The 23,506-nt window shown below is 33.0% G+C and overlaps 1 protein-coding gene across 1 annotated transcript; it reads right to left on the reverse strand.

Annotated features, from left to right (window-relative positions):
• Positions 1-584: 584 nt before the first annotated feature.
• LOC136974352 (cilia- and flagella-associated protein 43-like) lies at positions 585-23,479 on the reverse strand. The gene is made up of 12 exons (XM_067269205.1): positions 23,474-23,479; positions 23,210-23,383; positions 14,920-15,126; positions 14,764-14,844; positions 14,614-14,694; positions 13,468-13,818; positions 12,852-13,018; positions 3,248-3,446; positions 1,439-1,551; positions 1,212-1,371; positions 904-1,146; positions 585-840 (listed from the first exon to the last, which is right to left on the reverse strand). The coding sequence occupies exons 1-12, from the start codon at positions 23,477-23,479 to the stop codon at positions 676-678; spliced, it is 1,947 nt and encodes a 648-aa protein (XP_067125306.1). The 3' UTR covers positions 585-675.
• Between the last annotated feature and the right edge of the window lie 27 nt (positions 23,480-23,506).

Below are 23,506 nucleotides of genomic sequence, written 5' to 3' on the forward strand. Positions count from 1 at the left end.
AACTGAAACATGTCCCCTTAGTCTTCGTCGATGTAAAAAAATCTTTTTCCTTATATAAAGGCATTCTATCCTCCAAACGAGAAAACTTCACTTTTAAGAACATTGAAATGGTTACTGTTGTAAATTACAATGCTCATCTTTATGTCTAAATTGCAATAAACAATTATGTAGTTTGTAAATATAGTACGTCTTGTTGGTTTTTGTCTTAATAATACAGCATTAAAAAGCATCCAAACTGGCACCCAAAACAAAGAAAAAAAGCACCCAAACGCACACCCAATCCATTCTAAAGCTGCACCCAAAAATCCAGACCTTAGTAATGACACAGTTTTGCATTGTACTTACAGATCAAGAAGCAGAAAATGTGTTAATGTATTATTATTACCATTTAATAACAATTAAAATATTTAGCATTACAAAAAGAACAAAATTAGGAATTTTAATAACAAGTTTTACAGTCTAACTACTTACAATTGTTTGTTTTTTCTTTGTACACTAATAATTAAACATAGGCTTTAAATAATTATTAAATTGGTAAAAATCAAACATTTTAAAATGAGTATTTTTTGTATATATCATTATATTCTCATTAATCAAAAATACTTTTACAAGTATTGTTGATTAATGAGAAAAGTTTTCTGCAAAGTTTATTACAAATTATATTATATAACCAAGTTAATATTCATTGTTATTTTCATATATTAGTTCCATCTCTGTCACTTCTCTATACAGAATATCAATCTGTTTCCGAAGTTGGTCATTGTGATTTTGTAACTTCTTTATGTCTTGATTTATTTTGTCGCAAGTATCCCAATATTGTTTGCATTGTTTTCCATGCAGCTGCATATTAAAAAAAGACAATTGACTTTTCTCTAAGTATAAAATCCAATTAATTAATTTTACCTTTTCTTTCATATTTGTCAACTGGATGACTTTTTCCTTCTCGACGTTTATCGAATCTATTTTTTCTCCCATTAAAAATCTGCGTATCATACGCGTCAAGGTAAAATGATCCATATTTTTCAAGTATTTGTCCAGTCTGTCTACTTCCGTTTCTAATTTGTTACGTTTTTTTTGCAGTAAATCGACATTTTCTAATATGCCTGTACTTTTTATTATTGAATTTATTTTGATTTCTCCTAAATTCTACATATGAAACTTGTTATTATATTACAACAAATGTTAAAGAATATAAAAGGAAAAATATTTACTTTTATTTCTTTATTCAGCTTATCAATGACGGTTACATGCAGCAAATTGGCTTTCGATAAATCCGGTAAGACGTCAACTCCTTCTACTTCCACGTTCCCGTATGGTAGCATTAATTGTATTTGGATGTTGTTTCTAACATTATGTATTAGTCCTAATACTCTGAAATGAATAAATATTTTTAAAACATATATCTTTTATATAAAAATATACTTTGGGATAAATGTACCTGTTTCTCTCGGTGTACATTTTACGTGACTCTTCTTGAAAATTTGTTAATTTTTGCTGTTGTTTCTTTGTGTATTGTATTATGTCTGTATATGCATGCATTTGTTCTTGCACCTGAAAGTAAAATTTCTTTAAATGTGAGCAAGTATTTGTTAACTTTGCATTAGCTTACCATATTTCATGACATAAAATGCAACTTTTTTCCAAAAGAAAAAAAACAAAAAGCTCGAATGTCTAATGGCAGATCCAGAAGAACCAAAATGAGACTAATTCAAAAATTAAATATATTTGAATGATTATAATTATCTTTTATTAATAACGTTCACGACAATCGTATTGCGGATTGTCCGATAAATCATATTTGCTATCGTAAATGTTTTTAAAAATCTTTAAAATTTTTAAAATCTATCCATAACTTACCATATTTACAAATCTACAGTAAATTTTAAAATTTGAACAAATAAATTTTTAATTTCTTGTGTCAATGAGGGGTTTGTCATTGTAGCCCCTGTGGATCCACCTGGCCTGCATCTTATATGTGAAATTGAGATTTCCTAATAACTCAATAAAAATGCAATTGTTGATAGGATTATTTAAATATTTGTTTATTACATCTTATAAAAAGTAAGTTTTGCATATAAAAAGTTTAATATAATAAAATAAAATAAAATAAATTAAAAACAAAAAGTTAGTATTTTGTACCATCTTCTATATGACAAAGTGTACTCTTTATACATTTTTCTATTTTTGTTTTCGTTAATTGGCTATGATGCCATATCTTAATAAGAACCTCTATTGGTTCCTTTTTTGTAGTAGAAAGTTTATTTTTTCACATTTATAGTGTTGCTATATAAAAAATCCAGCAACGAGCTGCTTAACTTTTCCAGTAACATTTGGTGGCACCATTGTTATATTTTATTAAAAAAACTTTTTATAATTTAAACTATTATAAAATGACAAAAAGCTTAATTTTGAGGCTAGGGATGGGTTTTATTAAAAAATTTGTAAATGCTAATAACCACTAAAATAATCATTTAAGAGTTCAACCCTACTGGAGATATGACAGATGACCCTCTTTTATCTCCCCACTCCCTCAACTTTTCATCACCGAAATTTAAGAGCATCGATCCCCCTAATAAACAAACCTTCCTACAAAATTTCAGAAATATTCAACAAAAAGTGCAGGAGTTATTAAACTTCAAAGAGGGTGAACAAAATCTGCTCCACACACACACACACACACACAAAACATCCATACATACAGAAAAAAACCCCAAATCTTTTATGCATTTCTCGACATTTGAAGGTCCCCGAGTCCAAAAATGGGGGATCATATTTTGACCAATTGCCATACTTTCCCTCTGTTATATACAGCGGCTGGGAAAGTAAAATGTATTACAAATTTTGATGATATAATAGAGAATAAGAATAAAATTTTAAAAAATATTCCTTCTTTCAACAATATTATGAAAAGAAATTAGTACAAAAAGAATGATTTTAGTCAATGGGTCTAAATATTCAGCAAAGTACTACAGCTAAACAACCCTTGCATGTATTCATATTGAATATTTTTAATGGTAAATTTTAATTGTAAATGAGTTCTTCTAAATGCCTTTCCCCTCTTTGCATTGTAAAAATGTGCCTTCTAGTTTAACTCTTAACCAGAATGCAGTAAAAAAAATTTTGGGTCCAGTGTTGAAAGTGTGGAATGGCTTTAATATGCTAAATACTTTTTCCCCTAAATATTCTGTGCTGAAATGGGATGTGTCTTATATACTGTAAAATATGGTACTTTGTTAATTTAACTTACTTCTAACTCTGCTTTAAATTTCTGCTGTCGCAAATGGCACATTTTCTCCCAATTTTCTAAGGAAATAAAATCCGGCCTGGTTTCCTCCAAAGCATTGGAGACTCTAGAATGCTCCGAATTACTCGAGAAAAACTGTTTGGAATCCAGTTCGTAATATGGATTTCCCGATTTTGAAATTAAATTACTTTTGTGAATATTTCTGAAAATTATAATTTAAATTAAATTAAATTATTTTTGAAATGTGATAATTAATTAAATGATATATTTTGCATAAAACATTTTTATATACAATAATAAGTGAACTACTGAAGTAGCCAATATCCCTTTAACAATGGATAAGGTTAGAGAAGGAATGGTTTTGAAGATGGTGCATTAACTGGGCCAAAAACATTAATAGTCATTAAGATTGGAGAAACTTTAAAGCAGCGGTTCTCAACTGGTGGGTCGCAACCCCTTTGGGGGTCAAATGACCCTTTCACTGGAGTCACTTAAGACCATCGGAAAACACATATATTTCTGATGGTTTTAGGAACCAAGACACCGCTCCTCTATCCATCTCCAGGCGGGTCCGCCCACATGCAGATACACCCACAGTACCCAGCGTGATGACATCATCCATAATGATGTCATTTGAAATTTTAAAAACAACTATATTGATTACACATAAAAAGTTTATATTTAAGCTTCGTTACATTTTCATTATTACAAAAGTTTCAAAAAAATAATTTATTTTTATTACAGTGGAGCATTATGTCACATTATATAATAACTAATGCATAATTTATATGCAATGGCAAGACAATAAAAATGTATATTTTGTACATAAAATTATTTAAATTAAGATCACAACAATATCAATAAGAGGAATGTTATAATATAAACAGCCAGCCAGCTAGAGAGCCAAGGCGATTAAGGCACCCTGAAGGACCAGGTAACGAATTCGCATGAGTTGAAAACACCCAAGAGTTTTTTGGGGTGGTCCTTACACCTTGAGATACAAGCAGGCCAGAGATAGATGAGAATTTGGCCAAAAATTATTGTGCTTTTAAGTTCGGTCAATCGCCACCAGGTTTGCTTTTAAATTATTATTTCTCGGTGGAAGATGATAAGCAGGAATGGTTTTTTTCTTTTTTACATAAACTGTATATTGCAATGTGCCTTTTTGCAAATCTAGATAGATAAAAAAGGTAATATCTCATTTTATTACTTTCCTGTAAGTAATAAACTTAAAAAAAAAACGGACTGTAACCAATCCATTTTTTTTTCATTCATTCCACATCATGTCTATCATTATTGAGGGACATGATATGAAATGAGGGACAAAAGCCATGCTCTGAGGAATTTTATAAATTTAAAAACAAAAAAAAAAAAAAAAAGCTCTGAAAACCATTGAAGGTTATGCCCTTCAACGGCCCTCAGAGCCTTTACTTTTGAACCTATAAAATTGAAACCTATCTATTGATAATTCTTCGAAAATGCAGAAGCATTATCACCATAGTTGATGCTAGTTTTAAAAATGAGCATTTAGAAGCAATCCTAGTGGCAACAAATTGAACTACTGTGTGTCCTAATTTGTTGTATAATTTCTCAGTCTGTCTATATGTCGTAGGTTACAGGTGGTCTGTCCCAGAAGGTGGGGTCCAGCCCCTCACCACCTGGCCACTCCATTGTATGGCTGACTGAACCCACAAAGTGCTTGGAAAAAAAGCTCTCTGTTTAGTGCTCACAGGGCAAAGAAATACTGTACAATAATAATTATTACACTTTTTAACTACATTGTAATTATATAGACAAAAGCATGTCACCAGTCACACATGTGTAGAGAGCAGCTACTGTGTTGAAAGCAGCAGTATTGCAGATAAAACGTGAATTATAATTACTACATAAATGTAAAATCATGTACTGTAAAATCATCAACTACTGCAAAAAAAAAAAAAAAAATATCTGTACCATAGGAACTTAATCTGGATGCAGATTGATCTTTTTATATTCAGCTGTGGTTGATGTGAATACTGTCCCTTTATGATAGTAACAGGTATGTAAAAAAAACAATACAGAGAAGGGTAAATCATAGAAAACTTTAATGAACTGTATTGACTAAACTATGCCATGTATCATCTTTTGTATTATTAAAGCTATTGTATATTATTTTCATTAGCAAACCATCCCATGACAATGGACCATGTAGAGAAGAACATTAAGAAAAGAAAATATAGCAAGGATTTTTTACAGTATGGTTTTACTTCAATAATTACAGCAGGAATTGAGAAACTGCAATGTGTTATTTGTTGTGAAGTTCTATCAACTGAATCTATGAAGCCGAACAAACTAAAACGCCATTTTGATAGCAAGCATCCGAGCTTTGCTGACAAGAATACAACTATTTTAGAAGCAAACCTGGACTGAAAAAAGCCAGACTTGACACTGGTGGCAAGTACCACAGACGAAACGTAGCAGCCATTGAAGCTTCATATTCAGTGACACTCAGAATTGCCAGAGCTATGAAACCTCACATCATTGCTGAGTATTTACTGTTGTCAGTGGCCAAAGACATTGTTTTCAGTTATGATTGGAGACGAATTCATTACGAAATTGGGTGCAATTTCCTTATCTAACGACACTGTCCACAGAATAGATGGCATGTCTGCTGATATTCTTGATCAGGTAATCCAGGAAATTAAATCTGCTCCACTTCCAATATTTAGTATCCAGCTTGATGAATCTACAGACATTGCAAAGTGTTCACAGTTACTGGCTTACGTGAGGTATATTAATGATGGTGACTTTAAAGACGAGTTTCTTTTTTGCAATCCTCTTGAAATGATAACTACTACACGTGATGTATTTGACATAGTTGGTTCCTTTCTGAAAGAGCATAAGGTTTCATGGGAAAAAGTTTGTGGTGTTTGCACAGATTGAGATCCTAGCATAGCTGGAGCACTATCAGGATTTCAACATTTGGTACTGAATGAGTCACCAAACTCATCAGAACTCACTGTATGATTCATCAGCAAATATTAGCAGCCAAGACACTGCCACAAGAGTTACAAGAAGTAATGAAAAGCGTCATAAGTTCAGTGAACTTTGTAAAGGCAAGCACTTTAAACAACTGTTGGCAACTGTTTTCACAACCGTGCAATGAGTTGGAAGTGCCGAAAAATGCTCTGCTATTTCAAATGGAAGTAAAATGGTTGTTGAGAGAAAAAGTTTTAAAACATGTTTTTGAGCTTTGTGATAAACTCAAAATGTGTTTTAATCAGAAAGCAAGACCACAGTTCAAAGCACTTTTCAGCGATAAAAGTGAACTGTAGAGAAATAGCTTATTTGGTTGACATCTTTGCCATCTTGAATGAGTTAAATTTATCACTGCAAGAACCAAATGCAATGTGCCTTGATTTGTCTGAAAAGATCCGATCATTCCAAATGATACTTCAGCTTTGGCAAAAAAAATTGGATGAAAATAAAATTTTCTTGTTGCCTACCTTATCTGCTTTCATTTAGGAACTTGACATTGAACCAGACAAAGGGATTATGATGATAATTTCTGTGAAAGAACACTTACACATGCGTGCAGAAGAAATTTCATCATACTTTCCAAATCTATCTGACACCCTATTTTCACTTGCCAGTAGCCCATTCACAGTCAAAATTGAAGATGTTTCTGAGACAGCACAAGAGGAGTTCATTGAACTTATTAACAGTGGTGCAGCGAGAACTGATTTCTCTATAATGCCAGTTACAAAATTCTCGATCAAGTGTATTGCAGTCATATCCCCTGTTCTGTCTGAGACTGTGTTGCGCATTCTTCTTCCATTTCCAACAACATATCTTTGTGAAACAGAGTTTTCCAGCTTGTTGGTTATCAAGTCTAAATACAGAAGTAGACTTGTTGTGGGAGATGATCTTCATTGTGCTCTTGAAAAGACTTTCCTGAGAATTTCTGATTTGATGAGAAAGAAGAAATCTCAACTTTTGCAGTGACGTTGTCTTTTTACACATACTATCAGAAAATGTAGCAATGTAGTTTACTGTTGTTATATTAAGACTGTTACCCATGTTACACCAAGCTTCAAGACAAAGTTTCATTTAGTTGTAATAAGAAATAAATATTTCACAATATATAATTACATATTGTTTTTGTGATTAATCACTGTGCTTTAATTATGTTCAATTTGCAAGAATGAAAATACATCTTGCATATCAGATATTTACATTATGATTCATAACAGTAGCAAATTAGTTATGAAGTAGCAACGAAAAGAATTTTATGGTCGGGGGTCACCACAACATGAGGAACTGTATTAAAGGGTTGCAACATAAGGAAGGTTGAGAACCACTGCTCTAAAGATTGATTACTTCACTAAATTAACTACTAGTTCAACTTTAAGTACACTATATTATTTCATTAGTTAAAGTATAGAAAAATGGAAGTACAATACACTCAATTCTGTTTCACACAGTAGATACATTCCTGTAAAACTATACAAAAAAGACACTATGCATATGGCAGAATAGAACAGTAATTCTTAACAGGGAGGCTGCAGCCCCCTGGGGGTTCATAAGAAGTTTGCCAGGGGGCTGACAAATTATGCAAAATTTCCTTCAGAATATAATAAAAAGAAAATTGATGTATAACCAAATATTGTATTGAAAAGTGAAATAAGAAAGATGAAGTTTTCCTATTTAGTTTTTATTTATTTTTTATTTCTTCCTACATACAACTTTGTTAGTACAGAAAAAATAAATGCAAATATGCTACTTACACCACAGTATTTACTTCTTTTATTCCAAAGCAGTTCTAAGAAACTATTAATGCTTGGAATTTTAAAAATAATTAGGAAAAATAGTGGGCTTTAAAAATTTAAATATTTTTGCAAAAGATATGCAAAATCTTTACCACAAGTGGATGTTTTAGTTTAGTTTCAGCACCGACTTTGGATCGATTTATTGACATGTTTCTTATTTTTTGTTAAAAATTAATGCATTTTCATGTTTAATTGTGAAGTTTGAATGCTATTTAAATAGATAATGAAATAATAAAGTTATGATTTACATTTATTATATAAAAAAATAAAGCAATAATAAAATCATCAATTTATTATAGATAATTTAACAAATATAAATTATTGTTAAAAAAAATGGGGTCACAAAAAAATTATGAAATATTTGGTGGGCCACGAGTATAAGAAGGTTAAGAACCACTGGAATAGAAGATTAGTTCCACCTTAAAAATAGTAGAAATTATATAATATGATGTGTTTAAGCAAAATATTTTAATTAATTTAATAAATCAGAGAAAAAGTAATTTTTACTTATCTATCAGCAGAAAAATGTAATAAATTTATATCATTGACATAAATTTTAATTTTTCAATTAAGCACCAAATAGCATACGAAAACTATTCCATATCAAAAGAAAGTGAAAGAAATGCAGTCATTCAAACAAATTATCAAACTTCAAATTTAATTTTCTCATAAAGGCACCAACAATGCCAAATTATCGGGCTAGAAAACAGCTATAGCAATATTTAATTTAATTTAATTTTCTCGGCCTGCTTTGAACATGGGATAAAATTGGAATGCTACATAAGCCAAATCTTAAAATTTACTCCAGTTTTAAATGAAAATTCTAAGAAAGAGAAAATTTCTTAGTAAAGAAGTATGATTCTGGTATTCGTGAAACCATGCCAGTAGTAGTTTTAGTAATTTGGACACAAATCATTCATTGTATTCATTCAGACACTTGGCAAATTCATTTGAACTTGTTAACTTGTTTGAACTTGAACTTGATTTGTGTCCGAATTACTAAAGTATGAATATTTTTTGGGCTGCAATTTGAAAAAATTGTAGACCTATAAATTCCCACTGTCATGTCTTTCTTTAATCTCAAGAACAGTGTTAAATAAATGAAATTCAAGACCAGACATGAAAAGCTTAGAGGCAGGAAGCCCTGATTAACTTTATACAAACTTCCAGTTCAGACCAGAAGCCATGTTATTTCATTTCAAAAATGTCCCCAGAAAGGAGTTAGATAGATGACCACCAGACTCCATTGCTAACAGGAAAAGTATGATCAAAGTCAAGACACTACAGTACTAATTTAAGGTGGAGAGATAGAGATAAGGTGGATAAAGAATTGCTTGTAATTTGTCAAATGATTCTTAGCACCCAAGTCAGCACACAATAATTGCAATTTCATCACATCTGTACTTGCTGCAAAAGCCATCTCAAATCTGAAGAATCATCCTTACAAATGGTGCTTTCACAATTTGTTTATCATCATTTTGTTGACCCACAATCTTTCTATTTTTTAAAAGTGGACAATTATATTTAGCATGTCTATGTTTCTTGCAGTCATAAAACTGATGTGCATTCCTATTGTGAGATATGAAAGGGTTTTCATTAGCCTACTAAGACACTCAACAAACTAAACATGCAGTAGATGATATAAAATTAATTTATTTATGCGTGATATAACTATGTACAGGCTCAATAAAGGATGTCTAGGGTTGGCTGGAGAAGCCATTCTCCAGCCGACCCTAGACTCAATTGTGAGCAGAACAATAAAAAATATATATAAAGGACCACAACACTGATCTGATACAATACACAAGAATAATTTTTCTGAAACTAACCCTTAACACTAAACTAAATATAATAAAAAAAATTGAAGATAAGAATGAGAGGTAGATAAAGTGGCAGATAGGATAGGAAAGAATACCTGGGTAGTGCAAACATTGTTTAGTTTTTTAGGGCCACATGGGAGATTTTTAACAAAGTTCTCACTTCTGTCTTTCTTTGTCTCAGTTTTTGAGGGGTTTTTGTATGTTTGGTTCCAATAGACGGTCACACATTTGGACTCATCAAGCTGAGATGCCAACTCTAACACTAACTTTGGACCAGGGATTTCAAAGTTTCCACTTGAAGTTCTGATTTCACCCATTTATTCGGGCCTGGTACTGTAATGTTTCTCCTTTCATCGTCCTCCTCCTTTCAGCATTAGCTTTCCTTTGCTTTGATGCTGGTGAATTCTAGGAAGTGGCCCTCACTTCCAAGAAAGAAGAATTAAGAAGATTATAAAGTTCTAGAAAGTGGAAAGAACAAAGAGCAGGAAAAAATGTAAGAAGAACAAAGGGACAAAAGCATATAATATGGCAGCAGCCACAATGACATCAGAGGGACCCGGATCTAGAAGAATTCTTACACAGGCCTTTATAGGACAGAAAGAGCACTTTCTCATCCTTTATTTTCCACTCAGCTGTTTCAAGTTTTGGTTTCACTTTGAGGTCCCAGACAGGTCTGAACTGTCACAGAGTTCATGAAAAATAGTTAATTTAGAAAAAAAGTTTAATTGTTTAAAAAAGCAAGAAAAAAAAAATGGTTGTAGTCCAGTCCAACAACCTTTTGTTTATATCAAATTGCAATGCAGAAGCCATAAAACGAAGGAATGCCATCCTACGATCAGTGAGAGATCAAATTTAGCTTTGATTTTGACTTTTCTCACACTCCAGGTAAGTAGTCCAGTTATGCTTTGTAACAAGAGACCAGCCACTCGGGAAGTGTGATTAAGGGAGAATGGCCAATAGAAGGGATGAAAGAAAGAACGGAGATTGAGATAATCCCCAACAATCAAGGACACGTTACGCTCGGTAAGTCATTGCACTTGGTTAGTTAACATTCCAATGAACCAACACACTGTGTGTCAATGCACAAAAAACATAGTTTTCCCGTCTATTGTGCCAACCTGTAACCCGTGCAACTATGGACTCAGATTTCTACTTAAGTAGTAGTTAAATAATTAAGAGATTAGGGAATTAGGGACATAAATAAAACCCTGCTGCAAAAGTCAGAATAATGGATATATAGTGGAACCTCGCTTAACAAGCACCTTGCACAACGAGCAAAACAAATTGTAAAAATTTGCCTCACTTAACAAGCGATGTTTCGCATAACGAGTGACAAGGAGAGGGGAAGTCCCGAATTGTGTGCATGCGGCATGCTCCATCAGTCTGTGTTTAGCACTCGTTCCGCTAGCATCTTAGTGTCGCTTGCAATCACATATTTTTCCAAACTTCTGTTCACACATATTACTTATAAACATCAACAACTATAGCCCGTTATATAATAAACATGCTAAATGATATGCCAAATTCTTGGGTCATTAAATTTAATGACTGATTCCAAATTAAATTTTAGAAATGTCTGAATTAAAAATTAACTATTTATAATTATTAAACTTAATATGAGATGGAAACAACTGCCTACCTCTAGCCAAATTAATTAATTTCTAATATTTAATTATAGCCTTTGCATAGCCCAAGAATTTGGCATATAGTTTGGAGTGTTTATCAAACATATTAGCTGTGATTTTTTTTGTTTCTGCAAATCAAATTCTCATTCCAGGATGAATTCTGCACTAGAAGAAAAGATGATGATGATTCATACTCCTTAACAGTGTATATTGTACAATTTTTTTTAAATAAACATTATACATAAAACATTTGAGTATTTTTTTGGTGTGGAACGCATTATTGTATTTTACATTAATTTCTATGGAAAAAAATTGCTTTGTTTAACGAGTGTTTCGAATTACGAGTAAGACACTGGAACAAATTATGCTCATTAAGCATGATTCCACTGTATTGATACAAAATTGTATTGACAGATTTTCAGACATAAAATCTTTAAAATTTTTATCACTTTTAGATGTTAATAATTTTAAATATTATGAAAAACAATTTTCCAAAGCGAGTTTTAATTTCATTAATTTTTACAGTACCATCTACCAGTGCATCTGTTGAGTGCAGTTTTAACCATGAAGCGAATTCATACCATGGCAAGGAACACTCAGTCGGATAAAACATTGTCCTCACTAGCATTGCTTTCAATAGAAAAAAAGCTTTAAAATACTTCGATAAAATCAATGAGGAGTGATTTTTATGATAAAGTAATTAACTACTTTGCAGAAAAAAATTGCCGAATAGAGTTAATTTATAAAAAATAATAAAAACAAGTTTTTATATCTTTGTTTAATGTAAATGTATCTATTTTAAAATTAAAATAAATAAATTGTTTATTTTTGTCATTTCCAGTATTTATTTATAATTTTTATGGAAACACAGCTTCCCTATCATCAAATATCATGGCACACCACTGAAAATTACATAAATATTATAAACTATGAAGCACTGAACATGTCTTCTTAATGTATCTGTAATAGAAGCTGTCATTTCTTACGCAAGCAATACATTCCCATGGGCGAAAACACAAGTAATGCTTCTAGAAGCAAAACTTGCCAACTGCCAACAAAGTGATCAGAGGATATAAAAGCAGCTGATTTTTCCTCATTGAATATTCAGTCAGTTATTTTTTCTAAGCCAACAACTAATCTACTATTCGACCAGCTAGTCAACAGCAAGATTTGCATCAATCACATCACCCTTTCCCTGTATATAGTTATGCATTATATGTTGTAGAATAAATATTGCAACGTATCTTATACTCTGTTATCTTTCCCACAAAATTTTTTATCATTGATTATAGCAATTTGATTTTCTGAAAGTATAAACAATAAATTATTTTAATTAAAATTTTTGTCTACTTACTTTGGTTTTTTCTTATAGTAGGTGTAAAGTTCTCCATTATACAAATTCTTTAACTCTTTTTTAGCACAAGACTCAACAATTTTATCTTGATGCTGACACATCTGAAGTTTCTCACTTATAATCTTTTCCAAATTTTCAGCTTTTCGTATTAAAAGTTTTGTATTATGCTGAAATATTAAATAGAAATACTAATTAAAAATAAAAACAGAAAAATAATTTTCATTAAGAATTCATGAAGAAAATCTATTACACTGTATCAAAATTCTGTTGTAAAAAGTACAAATATATCTGGAGTAATTTTTACATTACTGTAAAGATTACTGTAGATAGAAGAGTCTAGAACCAAGTGCAAATATCCATTCTAGTTTCAGATAGTTAAATATAACAGTTTTCAGTTCTAAAACTCAAATTTTTCATAATAGTTCTAACTTAGATATTTTTCAATTCATTTTCATTTCAAAAGAATTTCAACTTATGATTAAGAAAAATCTTATAACAATTTTTAATTAGATATGCTTAAAAATTTATTTCAAAGATTTGATATTAAAGGTATAACAAGAAATTATTATTTTTTCTTTAAAGAAATATAGATACAATAAATATTTTCAGAACACACCTGTTCTCTTTGATTTTCTTCAATTTTATGATTGATATAACAATCCCATTTCATAAGTTCATTTTCAGTAACAATACTTAACAATAAATTACAAATGAGAAATTCTTCCTGATAAATTACATTAACTGTAAATAATTTTTGTTTTTTTAATTCATTTAATTCGTCATCAAAACCAGTTGTGATCTTTTGTATGCCATCTTTTAATCTTTGTTTTTCCAATTCCAGTTGATGCTTATACATTTCCAAACTCTGTAATCTGTCGAATGTATTTTGAAATTCTTTCATCTCTAATTCTTCTTGTGTAAAATTTTCAACTTTCTTCTTCAAAATAAATTCTGACGGCTCTGGAGTCTGAAATTGTATATTAAATTTTATAAATAAATAACGACTAACCCGTTACAAAGCTATACATCCACCAAAGCCGAATTATCGGGCTAGAGTCGGCTATAATAAATAAATAAATAAATAATATAACAATTTGGCACTAGAGCTTGGAGTTAGGCACCATCTCTTACTAAACTTAATAATTATAATTAAATTAAATAAATAATTTTAATAATTTGGAACTGGAGGAAAAGAAATCGGCCCGAAGCGGGACTCGAACCCGCAACTTCTGCTATCCGTGCAGACACGTTACCAGTTACGCTACCCGGACCTTCAGTCCGATCTCCTCCTCCAGTATATATAAGCTAACACGACGACCATTGACGGCCATTACAATGCCGGCTGGGGACACATCAAGTGCCCACGTCCTCCCAAGGCACTCAACTGGCCATCACAACCCCGGCAAGGCGTATAAATATAAATAAATAAATATATATACTGGAGGAGGAGATCGGACCAAAGGTCCGGGTAGCGTAACTGGTAACGTGTCTGCACGGATAGCAGAAGTTGCGGGTTCGAGTCCCGCTTCGGGCCGATTTCTTTTCCTCCAGTTCCAAATTATTAAAATTATTTATTTAATTTAATTATAATTATTAAGTTTAGTAAGAGATGGCGCCTAACGCCAAGCTCTAGTGTCAAATTGTCATATTATTTATTTATTTATTATAGCCGACTCTAGCCCGATAATTCGGCTTTGGTGGATGTATATTAAATTTTATTTCATTTATTTTCATTAATGTTATTTAAAAAAAAAAAACAAACCCTTTTTAGTTGCTGGTCAATTTTTGTTTCCACTAACCCATATAATAATTTATAAAGAATTTTTTCTCTCCAAATTTTTTCCTGAAATTATTGGAATAATAAAAAAAATTTTGATTATTCATCATAAAAAAAATTATTTCAAACACTAACTTGGAATGTTTCATCCATAATATCTTCAGATTGCTTCTCTTCATTATGCTCTACAACAGACTGCATTCTTTTAGATGATAGCTGTATGATTTTACATTTATGCAATTTAAAAGTATTTCAAAGTTAAGATTATGATCAATGTAAAACTAATTGTACCTCTTCAGGTTCCACTTCAAATAGAAACTGTGGATTTTCATCAGATTTCCATTCTGGAGTCCATACTTTGTCATCTATTTCCAATTCTTTATTAATTTCTTCAATTCGCTGGTTCATTTCTTTAATTTTTGTCATTTTATCTTTCTTTTCTTGGTACATCTCATTAAATTTCTTATTAAACTTGCATTTAATTATATGTATAATATCCTTAAAAAATAAAATTTAAATTTTAGCTAACATTTTTTTTACATATATATCTACTGATGCTAAAAGTGGGCTATTGTATCATTAAAGAAGAATGCTCTGCAATGATTAAGTTTTAATTAAGATAATATAATAAAATCTTATCAGTAATGTCTTTATGCTTTAACAATCAAATATGATCTGTGAAATTACTAGCATGATACTAATGCTGATGAAAATTTCATGTCATTTTCATAATGAACATGAATCTTATTTCATGTACAGTACAAATCTTTCTTGACACACAGAATACATGCCAATGTTATAGGCTGAATAAAAGAAAATAAAAGTAAACTACCATATTTTCATGCATGTAACTCATAGTGGTGTATACCCTACAGAAAACTGCCAGAACAAAAGTAAAACCTCACATAACCCAGCTCACTGCATACCCCACACTTCCATAGGTACAAGTTTGTAATTTGTGATTTAAAACTGGCATGTAACTCACTCCCATTACATAATCTACAACTATTTTTAAATTGTCTTTTAAATATGGATTACCCTTGTGAAAATATTGTTTGCTAAAAAAATTTAAATATTTAGGTAAGCATTATAAAGTTGTTTGAAAAACACTATTATCTTTATCTAGAGAAAATTACTGTCATCTATAAAGTGAATAGATAACTTTCTATATCACATAAAGAACATATAGGATGTTCAATAAGTCATGCAGCCTATAGGAAATCACAATACGTCACAACAAATGTTTGAAAATGTAAGCTGTTCACAGATTCATATAAGAGCATGCCATCAAATTATGTTGCAAAACATCAGTTGGAATGTCCCAAAAAATGTTTGCCACAGAGTTTTGAATGTTTGTCTGCAAATCCACCAATATTTGTGTAGATGCGAAAAATAGGCAGTCAACTTCAGGTGTTCCCATAAGATAAATCAGACAGAATGAAATTGAGCTATTTGGAAGGCCACAACTTTTGCAAAATTATCCTTCTGAAAAAAAGTTGTGTTCTGTACTACTGCATTTTCTCACAGGTTGCATGACTTATTCCCTGTATACAGAATTTTCTATAATGATAAAGTGTGAGTTTGCCGACTGGGGGCCGACTATGTCAAGAGGGTCGAGTGGTCGCGAAGGGTCGTATGTGGGCGATCGGCACTGAGACAGACTCTACGGTTACAAGAAACCGTTTATTTGACACGAAAGAAGCTTACAAGATTTCCGCGATCTTGGAAGTTCTAGGTCGGCAGCAGTCTCTGGGTCTTCCTCTCCTTTCCGATATAGTCCCATTTTGAAGTAGTGTCCCTGGGTCGCGAATGGCCTGTTCCCTCGACGACTCCGCGACTCCAGGACGATGCGGTCGACTTCCGTTGATGGAAAGATGTCGATCCGAGGTCGGGAGACGGAGACGAAGATGGGCACCAGACACACACACAACAATAGATCCGTCACTTGGAACTTTCGGGAGAAGAAGCCCTCGCGTCCTTGAATTCTCGGGTTTTATCTGTTTTCCTCCGATTCCGCTTTCCGATTGGTCTCTTCTCGTCACCTGGTGACAATTCGAAACCTTTCGGGGGCGCGGGAGAGGTCAAAATCGAAGTTTAATTCGATTCCCACTCGGAGATAGACGATCTACGTTTCCCCATTGTTCTATTGTTTAACAGTTCGCGTCGTTTTCCTTAAGAAAAACTATTTCTAACTTCTATTTTTTTTTCCTCTAAAAAAAATAATTTTTTCCTAAAAATAAATGATTTTAACGCGAATTTCAGTGAGGTTCGGACCTATCCAGAGCCTCACAGAGCTTCCCGCCAATTTAAAATGTCGTAACGGAATAACGACATTTTAGCTGGCAGCTCTGGAAGCTGACAGTCCTTTCTCCCTTTGTTTGCCAAGTGACGTAACAGCGATACTTGTCTGAGAATCCAGCCTTCTCTGGCGCGCGTTCGGTTTCGCGTTACAACAAAGTTTTTTTTTTCGATACATTATTGAATGGTATAGAATATCGTTTACAATTCATCGAAATGTTTGTGTAACATCACATGTCTGTTTATAAGATTGGTTACAAATAATCAAATAACAATCACGGTCATCGAATAATATTTTAACAACATAAATGATCGACAAACTATTTTCTAAAACATGTGCGTTTTTTTTTTTTTTCGTTTTCAGACTGAGCAATTCACATAATCTCAAAATTTTCAGAAAATGGTCTGAAACGGAGGGGGGAGGAATGGAATGTATTCGTGTTCCCTTCCTAATTTTTCGGAACATCTGATTCAGAAATCTGATAACAGGTTCAACGTTTAGTTTGATTCGCCTGTCTCAACCAGAATTGGAACTTGGGAACTTCATAGCCATTTCCGGTGCACGTGTAGCGCGGAGTTCTCTGGATCTAAGTTGAAGACACGTGCTTTTCGAAGCTATGCATCTAGTTCCGTTCCAAGTTTTCTGAAAAACTTCGTCTTTACCATGGGGGTCGAATCTTTTCCATTTTTTTTTTTTTTTTTTTTTTTTTTGTACTGGACCGAAAGAGGATCATGGAGCTTCTGCATTGACGGTGTGCAGTTGTGATCTTGCCAATGTCTTTACGGCCATAACTTCCGGATGTCAGTCTCTTGAACCAGTGACAGTTTTCTATCATCGGTTTTCCGACGCAGATTACCGCTAATCAAGGTCACGCAGTTCAGAGTGTTGTTCCGTAACTTCCGTTTGATCTGGTCAGAGTCTATTCGCAGTCTCGACTGTGACAGGTATGATCAATCATCATGTACGCAAAAAAGGAAAAAATTTTCTGACATTTTGACTATATAAATTACTCAATCTATAACAGAAGTTTTCATCAATGTTTTGATCACGACAAAATTGTTTTCCGATGAGCGCGAATCAAATAGAAGATCATCGTTAAGTTTTCTCGAGAGTGATCAAATCCTCATTCTCTCTAGGACGGACAAAGTGACAATTTTCTGTCATCTATCCTAAGTATGAGAAAATTTTGGAAAGGCGTTGACCAAGGAGATAAGTCGCTTCCCCGACATGACTCTCTTCCCTTGACCAGTGTAGGCTCAATCGTGAGCGCTTCGTAAGGGATGGACAGAACAGTTTACACGAAACAAAAACAATACTATGGCTCCCTTTCGAAATGCACCACGCTCACATTGACTTGAATTCCGATTCGCGACAATTTTAACATTTAAGCACGTTTTTTGCATACATTTTTTTCAGCGACAATTTTTATTTTCAGAAAACGTGAATTCAATTAAAATTAACATTCGCTTTTGTTTTTATGATGATCTCTCCTCTCCAGAATGAAAGTTCATCATTCACAGTTCGCAAAACCGGACCGATAGAAAATAGAGAGTAGGATACCGTAATCGCTTATAATCTTGACCTTAGGTTAAAGTTGCTATATTTTTTTTTTGCAATTGACAATCTGCTTGCTTTGCGTCTACCTTGGGACTGAGAAAAGCTAAGCATCTAGTTGCGGTCGCATTGGCCTGTTTCCGGGCTAATACTGTCAGAAAATCCTCTACATAAAGTGCCTGTTCTAAATTTCGATCGACTTCGGATTCGATTTGCTTATTCTGCGGTTGATGAAAGAGTATCTACTGAAATAATTAGCCTATATCGCAATGAATACGATGGATTTATAATCGGAACCTGCAACGCATTGGCCTCGATCTCCACTCGACTAGAGATGGCAGAGGGACGTCCTTTTCTCCGTACCAATCGGGCGACAGTGGTTGCATGTTATGAGGTTGTGAAAAGCATTGCAGCGAATTCGGATAGGGGTGTGCGTTTCCTACTTCGCTATTCCTTCGTTCCATGGGTTGTCCTGTTTGTTTATTCTGAATATTATCTTTGCGCACCAGTTATCGGTACTGACAATGTTCGATTATCTAACAATTTTTCCTAAAGTTTTAAACTGTTTAAAATTTTGACCCATCTTTGCACCGAACGCAGATTTCTTATGGAGTTTCACTCTTCCCGAATCCATTAGGTTATTCTCTGCCATTTCAGCTTCGCGCCTGACAAAACTGTGCATTCTGCTAGTCACTCGTTTCTTCCCTAATGGCTACCTTTAGAGCTTTTGTGAATGAAGCAGTGCCAAGCATCCTGACGCTCAGTTTAATGTTTTTACTTATTTTTTGAAAAACTGACCTCGGAACATTTTGCCTAACTCCCGCTGCTGGCACTATTTTATAGTGGCGTTTTCTTGCTCGGTCAAGCATATTTATTCTATCATTGTCGCATCTGCGAGCTTGCGCTTGGTTAACTAAAGCATTTCTGCGGGATCATCCAGCTAAGCTCGATATTTTTTTAAGGGATCGAAGAAGTCATAATACGCTTACTTTCACCGAAGAAAGCAGGTATCATTCCTCCCAAGGCCAATGAAAGAGAACTGCTAACTAACTCGCGAGTTCGCGCCGAAGTGTCTGTCTCAGCATCTATCGTTCCGACCCACCTTTAACTCAATTTCGGGGCGAAATTTTGATGTCGGCATCCTCAACTATAGTGTGGGCCCGCTGAATTTGTGCAAATTCTGCATTTAAAATCCCACTCTCTGACACCAGTGTGAGTTTGCCGACTGGGTGCCGACTATGTCAAGAGGGTCGAGCGGTCGCGAAGGGTCGTATGTGGGCGATCGGCACTGAGACAGACTCTACGGTTACAAGAAACCGTTTATTTGACACGAAAGAAGCTTACAAGATTTCCGCGATCTTGGAAGTTCTAGGTCGGCAGCAGTCTCTGGGTCTTCCTCTCCTTTCGAATATAGTCTCATTTTGAAGGAGTGTCCCTGGGTCGCGAATGGCCTGTTCCCTCGACGACTCCGCGACTCCAGGACGATGCGGTCGACTTCCGTTGATGGAAAGATGTCGATCCGAGGTCGGGAGACGGAGACGAAGATGGGCACCAGACACACACACAACAATAGATCCGTCACTTGGAACTTTCGGGAGAAGAAGCCCTCGCGTCCTTGAATTCTCGGGTTTTATCTGTTTTCCTCCGATTCCGCTTTCCGATTGGTCTCTTCTCGTCACCTGATGACAATTCGAAACCTTTCGGGGGCGCGGGAGAGGTCAAAATCGAAGTTTAATTCGATTCCCACTCGGAGATAGACGATCTACGTTTCCCCATTGTTCTATTGTTTAACAGTTCGCGTCGTTTTCCTTAAGAAAAACTATTTCTAACTTCTATTTTTTTTTCCTCTAAAAAAAATAATTTTTTCCTAAAAATAAATGATTTTAACGCGAATTTCAGTGAGGTTCGGACCTATCCAGAGCCTCACAAAAGCATAAGTACAGTACATGATACTAATGCTGATAAAATTCATGTCATTTTCATAATGAACATGAATCTTATTTCATGATTTCATGAATCTTATTTCATGATTTCATGAATCTTATTTCAGATGTTACATTTTGATTTAATTTACAAGTGTAAATTATAGTTTCCAATTATGGTTAAACTACATTTCAATCATGATATATTTCATCTTAATACAGTCAAGTCAAGTCATGAGATCCTTGTGTTATGTGCTCTGTGGCTGTATGCCATATTGTCTGTTTTTGTCTTTTGTTCTTCTTACAATTTTCTCTATTCTTCATTCTTTCCACCTTCTAGACTTTCTAATCTTAATTCTTCCTTCTTGGAGGTAAGGGCTCCTTCCTGTTATCACCAGCATAATGAATATGAGGTTACCTGAAGGCATATGAGGCAAAGAGACGTCACTTTTGGAGCACTTTTTTTTACATATATATCTACTGATGCTAAAAGTGGGCTATTGTATCATTAAAGAAGAATGCTCTGCAATGATTAAGTGGAGCTGGTTCTCAAAGAGAGAGGACGAAAAGGAAGATGTATAGAGTTGTCTGATACCTGAGAGATGGGTGAAGCCTGGCAAAGAGAGAGAACTCTGAACTTCCTTGACCAAAGTTAAAGTGTTGGAGTCAGCATTTCGACTTAATGAATTGTAAGTTTGAATAAGCAACAGACAAATTGGATCAAAATATAAAACTCCCCTTGGACTGAGGAAAAGATGGAAGTGCGAATTGTGGGCAAGGAAGTTACCCAGGTACTTTGTTCTATCCTATACCCCATCTTTGCTACACCTCATCCTCTATCTTCAATTTTCCTTTCTTAGTATAAGTTATTATTAAGGATTAGTGGTAAGGAAATGGTTTTGTAATAAGTATTCTTGATTTTTTGTACAAATTACAATAGTTTTGTAATTGTCCTGCCAACAATTAGGTTTAGGGTGACTTCTGGATAAACTGCCCTAAAGTTGGAATCTATTAGTACCTGTATATAATTATACCACACACAAATAAATTCAATTTTCTGTTGTCTACTGTGTATGTTTCTTTCTTGTTGGGCATTTGCCTTAGTCAGCTAACAGGAACCCTTTCTTGAAAATCACAGTCCTTATCCAGAATGCTCTCTTTATCTGGAGTGACAAGATCTCACAAGAAGTTGGTTAATGATATTCAATTCTCTCCAGTTTTTCATGTCTGAAGAGCTCTACATAAAACACACTTGAAAACATTAAAATTCATTGCCATAATTTTACTGTACTTAAATATTGTTATCCATTCTTTTATTATCAATTTTATTGTTAAATCAAATCATCAGTATTTACCAGTCACATTATTTTCACTTCTTCCCATTAAGAAACCTAGCTGAACAGATGTGATCATCATCCCTAAAATTTTTGAGTCCTTTCTAACAGGACATACAGTATAAAAACAAATAATTATAGTATTGCCATGTAAGGTCCTATGACCTGGTCACTAATCACTTCTTGCCTTATCCCCTTGAGATGAGAATGTATATGTCATCTATGCTGTCTGTTCATATATATTTTATGATACCATTTAAATATATAATTGCTTCTCATATGTGTCCAATAAAACCTGTTCATTATGATTCTGTGAAAAATCTTTTGCCTGTCCACAGATTAAAAAACTAATCAATGGAAGGTTTCACTAACTCTCCACATAACATATACCATAGTTTCAAGAGTTCTGCTGTTTTGATGTGCTCTGGACTGTGACATACTGTAAGATTAAAGATAAATCCTTATAAATCTTCCTTAAAAAAAACACTTCCTTGTGTAAACTGTTGTTCTAAAAGTGCTGCTAACATGGTGCTCATTTAAACAGACTGCTCCTCTATATGGATAATGGAAGTCCCTCTAATTTAAAACATAGAGGAGAAAATGAGGAACTTGAGAGAATGCTCTTTCTTAAACAAACTGCTCCCTTATCCAATGCTCTGTTAAGTGGATTCAACTATATTATATTATTATAACAATATAACATTAAAATGCAATTAGATTTTTAATTTATTTTAAAATGAAACAACAATTTTAATATAATGAAAAACAATTGACAATAATGTATTTAAAAATTAATCGTTAATTAAAATAAAATTGCAGATTGTTTTATTATGCTGGAGACTTCACACACACACTTATTCAGAAGTGAGAATTTTTTATTTAATCTAATTTAATACTTCAAATTGTTTTATTTCATTTCTTTATTTAACTAGCATAATTTTCTAGCATACACCTTTTATTTAAATATCACAAAACAAAATATATTGAGAAATTATATTTGTTTAATTAAAAACAAAACCAAAAATGGAATAAGAAAAGGTCTAATAATGGCTGAAAATATTCATTATTATTTTTTGTTTTAAATAAAATGAAATAAATAAATTTCCATCTCTGAATAAGTCTGTATTTCATAATTAATCTAAATTCTTGGACTTTATCCAACATAATAAACATACATAGCTTTATTTCCAATTAATAATTGATATTTGGATAAGAAGAAAAGCAATAAATAGAGATTAAATAAACTATACATAATTTATTATATAATGTACTAAATATAAAATTTTTAAAAGAATTCAAGAATAATTTCAATCTACACAGTTTCTATATGCATTAATTAATTAATGCACCTTTAACAGTGGGTAAAGTTAAAAGAACATTGATGTTTTTGACCCAATTAAAGTGCTATCCTCAGACATGGAAATTTGAAAATAAACCATTAAGTTACTACATTTAACATAAAAAATGTTCACCTTCAACAGAACTATCTGATCTATTTTCTGTTTCATTGTTAATAACTGAAATTGATTATAGAGCAAGGGATAATCAATCTCACATTCTAATCTCTGAGAACCTGACCATTTTTCGTCGGCAGGAATTTCCGAGTAAGTAGAATATAAACCATCATCATCAATTGTAGTTTGTTTCTGTGGAAAAACATTTTAAATTTTATAAAAATTAAAATTGTTTTAAATCAAAATTTTATTTTTATAAAATAAAATAAAACTTATATTTACCTTCATCTTTCTTGAACTTTTTCATTTATTCTT

The sequence above is a fragment of the Centruroides vittatus genome, unplaced genomic scaffold (genome assembly GCF_030686945.1).
Source record: "Centruroides vittatus isolate TY-2023 unplaced genomic scaffold, ASM3068694v2 contig_347, whole genome shotgun sequence".
NCBI classification, from domain to species: Eukaryota; Metazoa; Arthropoda; class Arachnida; order Scorpiones; family Buthidae; genus Centruroides; species Centruroides vittatus.